The sequence below is a fragment of the Plecotus auritus genome, assembly GCF_963455305.1.
Source record: "Plecotus auritus genome assembly, chromosome: 11".
NCBI lineage: Eukaryota > Metazoa > Chordata > Mammalia > Chiroptera > Vespertilionidae > Plecotus > Plecotus auritus.
The window spans coordinates 30,148,584-30,153,205 of NC_137777.1; the positions used below are offsets into that span (position 1 = coordinate 30,148,584).

General features: G+C 53.8%; 1 protein-coding gene across 1 annotated transcript; it reads left to right on the forward strand.

The window, feature by feature from the left end:
* Positions 1-808: 808 nt before the first annotated feature.
* Positions 809-2,999, forward strand: SOX17 (SRY-box transcription factor 17). The gene is made up of 2 exons (XM_080646399.1): positions 809-1,148; positions 1,733-2,999. Exons 1-2 carry the CDS (start codon positions 842-844, stop codon positions 2,644-2,646), a joined length of 1,221 nt encoding a protein of 406 aa, XP_080502525.1. The 5' UTR covers positions 809-841; the 3' UTR covers positions 2,647-2,999.
* Positions 3,000-4,622: the final 1,623 nt, after the last annotated feature.

Sequence of the window (4,622 nt, forward strand, 5' to 3'; positions counted from 1 at the left end):
TTCATGTACACATTTTCAGTGGTTGGTTCTTGTTATGCACAAAGGCTTTAAATTCTTCTGGATGACGGGATATTGGCTACAGAATGTCATTCCATATCTAACCTTGTTTTAAAAATTAAAATTTACCTCGGACATAGCATTTTGAATATAACACACCAAGCAAGTTGAGTCCTTGGGAAAAGAATATATTTTGTTTATTATCAACAGAGTCTATTGCATTGGATAAAACACATTTGAAAAGACACCTGTGGGGTTCCTTGGTAGAAGCGAGCCCCCCCCCACCCCCCACCCCCCACGGAAACTAGCTCCTGTAATCAAGAGTGGATGCTTAGTGTGTTGATCCAAATTACTGTCCCTAATTACTTCCACCCACCACTCCTGAGGGTTTTGCAAGAATCCCCCTTTCCGGGTCTGAGAGGACGTGGCGCCAGAGCCCGGCTCCAGCCAGTGTTCCCCGCAGGCAGGTGTAGGTTTTTGGGTGCGGGGATTGGGGAGGGGAAAGGGCCGGCGTGGGATTGAGTTGGTACTGGGGACTCGGAAGGCCGGCTGGGCGTGGGCCTAACGACTCTGGACCGGCCCGCCCCCGCTGCTCTATTGGCCACAGCGGTGCAGAAAAGGCCCCGCAGCCCAGGGGTGCCCGCAGTGTCATTGGGCCGTCGGGGGCGCTGGCTGCGCGGTGGGCTGGGACTGGCCTGATCGCTGGTGGCGGGTTCGGGCCCGAGAGACTCAAGCAGCCCGCGTGGCATCTCCCTCTCTCGCTCCCCGCCCCCTCCCCCCCCGCATCGGGGGAGGCGGCGTGACTAGCCGAGAGTTGTGTGGCGCGGAGCAGGTCTGGAGCGCCATGAGCAGCCCGGATGCGGGGTACGCCAGTGACGACCAGAGCCAGACCCGGATCGCGCTGCCCGCGGTGATGGCCGGGCTGGGCCCCTGCTCCTGGGCCGAGTCGCTGAGTCCCCTCGGGGACGTGAAGGTGAAGGGCGAGGCGGCGGCGAGCAGCGGGGCGCCGGCCGGGGCCGCGGGCCGGGGCAAGGGCGAGTCTCGCATTCGGCGGCCGATGAACGCCTTCATGGTGTGGGCGAAGGACGAGCGCAAGCGCCTGGCGCAGCAGAACCCCGACCTTCACAACGCCGAGCTGAGCAAGATGCTGGGTGAGTCCGACCTCGCGATCCTGGGTAGTGAGGACCGCGGACCTGCTGGCTTGAACCTAAAAGGACGCGCGTCCTGTGCCCGAGGCCGGCGGTGCACGGCGCCAGTCCTTCCTTAGGGCCGTCCGTCCCCCTCCCACTTCTCGCTCTCCGGGCTTTTTAGACGGCTTTCAGCCTCGGCCCTCCGTTTCCGAATTACTTGAGTGACAGAAGCGCGGGTACCAGGGCTCTGAGAGGCGGCTTCCCGCGCATCCCAGGGATGGCGAGGGCACCCCTCGCGTCGAGCGGGGCTGACCTTTTCCTGGGTAGACTTTTTCAGTTCCTCGAACGACCGGGAGTGGATGAGCCGGGAAGCCGCTCCCAGGAGGCTAAGATCGGGGAGTGATGCCCTTAGAAGACCATAGATCTCTTGTGTTCCCCAAGTGCTTGGATTCCGCTCCACCTCCGGAGTCCATACTTTTACTTTTTCACTCGGCCCCTTACCCCTCTAGTTGCATAATTCAAGGTCGGAGGGGAGAGGGGGGCCTGGGAGAGGGAACTCGCGGAGTAAACCCCGCGCTCCTCTCCACCTTCCCACGACCCTGCAGGCAAGTCGTGGAAAGCGCTGACGCTGGCGGAGAAGCGGCCCTTCGTGGAGGAGGCCGAGCGGCTGCGCGTGCAGCACATGCAGGACCACCCCAACTACAAGTACCGGCCGCGGCGGCGAAAGCAGGTGAAGAGGCTGAAGCGGGTGGAGGGCGGCTTCCTGCACGGCCTCGCCGAGCCGCAGGCGGCCGCGCTGGGCCCCGAGGGCGGCCGCGTGGCCATGGACGGCCTGGGCCTGCCCTTCCCCGACCAGGGGTTCCCCGCGGGCGCGCCGCTGCTGCCCCCGCACATGGGCGGTCACTACCGCGACTGCCAGGGCCTGGGAGCGCCCCCGCTCGACGGCTACCCGCTGCCCACGCCCGACACGTCTCCCCTGGACGGTGTGGATCCGGATCCGGCCTTCTTCGCCGCGCCGCTGCCTGGAGACTGTCCGGCAGCGGGTCCCTACAGCTACGCGCAGGCCTCGGACTACGCGGGGCCCCCGGAGCCTTCCGGCGGCCCGATGCACTCCAGGCTCGGCCCGGAGCCCGCAGGCCATGCCATGCCGGGCCTCCTAGCGCCCCCCAGCGCCCTACACATGTACTACGGCGCCATGGGCTCACCCGCGGCCGGCAGCGGGCGCGGCTTCCCGATGCAACCACAGCAGCACCCGCCGGGCCCAGGGCAGCCGTCGCCCCCTCCCGAGGCGTTGTCCTGCCGGGACGGTGCGGACGCGAGCCAGCCCGCCGAGCTCCTCGGGGAGATGGACCGCACGGAATTTGAACAGTACCTGCACTATGTGTGCAAGCCCGAGATGGGGCTCCCTTACCAGGGACACGACTCGAGTGTGAACCTCCCTGACAGCCACGGGGCCATTTCCTCCGTGGTGTCCGATGCCAGCTCTGCGGTATATTACTGCAACTACCCTGACGTTTGACGGTCTCTGATTCAACCCAGCCTGCAGGCCAGAAGCACAAACAGTGTTACACACTTCCTGGAGGAGCTAAGGAAATCCTTAGCCTCATGTTGTTTTGTTTTGTTTTGAAGTTGCCTTGGCATATAATTTATGGTAATTTATTTTGTCTGACACTTGAACAGTTGGGGGAGAAAAATGTGAGGCTGTGTGTTTTAAGATTTGTTCCCACAGAGTCATTGCCAAAACCCTGTTTCCAAGTTCAAGTTTACCAGTTTTGATTGTCCCAGAACAACTTGCTCCATTTCCTGAAATTTTATTGATCACAGAAATTTTGTCTCGGGTGTCATTTTTTAATCTTAAAATAAAATCTGGAATCCTTTTTCACTTTGCTAGTGCCTCTGTCACAAACGCCATTTCTGAGACCAATGTTAACTATGAATAGGACTAGGCATTTTAATGGTGACATTTAGCACATAGTTACTGTACATTTCTCATTGTCTTATAAGAGGAGGCCTAACTGACTTCAAAGAGAAGCCCTAAAATGAACATTAGGATATCCCAGTCTGATGTAATTGTTTTTGCTAGGAAAAGCACTCTCACCGAATGAGCCTATTTCAAGTGATCGCAGTCTCTAAAAAATAATGGTTAATCTTAACCCTTTAAATAACCCTTTAAATACTTTACATTTTAATATATCATTTTTACCAGAAGAGAATGGTTAAGTAATTTTGGTTTTCTGTATTTCTTGAGAACTGCTTAAAGTGGCTTTTGGGGTTTTTTGTTTTTGTTTTTTTCATCTGCATTTCACCAATAGTGTTTCTATTTCCTTGCTTTTAATAATCCTCACATCTACACCTTGGGAAGTAGTATTACTGGACTGAAAATAATTTGAAGGAGTCACATGAATAAAATGTGCATTTTGAACTTACATATTTTTTAAATCTTCACTCAAGGGTTTGTTTTAATTGATTTTTAGGGAGAGAGAGAAACATCAATTTGTTGCCTCCCGCACCCGAGTGCAACTTAGGAGCCCTGAGCCACCCTGCCACGGCTTGACCTTAACTTTTAATGAATCTTAACATCTATAATTCCATTAGGATATTTTGATATTACAGGTTCACTGCATTTGTGGCCAATTACATTTCTTGGCACCTGCAGTAAACTTTGGAGGGATCCAGGGATGACTGGTATGTAGTATGATTTCCAACTCAAGCTACTGCCCTGTGACATCCCTGTGCTGCCATCCTAGAGAAGAAACTTGAGTCAGGGGTGTGAAGTGCGGGGTCGGCCATGCTATGTGCTGCAGCACATATTGCACGTCCCCTTCCATCACATTTTACAGACTGAGACATAAAAGGAAACGGATGATTTGTCACGGGCACCTGCTGTGCCAGGGGTGTTGTCCATGCTGTTTTGTGCTGAGCTGGAGCCTGATCAATCCTGTGAGCTTAGATGCTATTCTCCCCATTTTGCAAGCGAGGGAAGGAGACACGGAGCCCTCATCTGCCACATGTATGGTAAAAATTTGGTGTTTAAGTTCTTACAACCTTTGTTCCGTTTTCCTTTGTACCAGGGTATGTCCGTGGGCAATGGGAGAACTTACATTCTGGTGGTGAGAAACTAACTTTCCATACTAATAAATTTCTATAGATAAAAGGAAGGAGTAAGGGGCTAGTTTGAAGCATTTATGTTAAAGAGGGCTACTCCGTTGAAATGGTTGGCTAGATTCTCGTGAGGAATGGTAGGGTGTATGTTTTGTAGAAAAGGTTCCTGAAAATATTTTGTCTCAGGTGTCATTTTTCAATCTTAAAAAATAAAATAAAATCTGGACTTCTACTTTTTCACTTTGCTAGTGCCTCTGTCACAAACGCCATTTCTTGAGACCAATGTTAACCATGAACAGGACTAGGCATTTTAATGGTGACATTTAGCACATAGTTACCGTACATTTCTCATTCTCTTATGAGAGTAGGCCTAACTGACTTCAAAGAAAGCCC

Excerpts from the sequence above, each read along its gene's own strand:
- SOX17 (XM_080646399.1), top strand. The coding sequence starts at position 842 with ATGAGCAGCCCGGATGCGGGGTACGCCAGTGACGACCAGAGCCAGACC. Across the intron at positions 1,149-1,732 it reads CGAGCTGAGCAAGATGCTGG|GCAAGTCGTGGAAAGCGCTG; the intron begins GTGAGTCCGACC and ends ACGACCCTGCAG.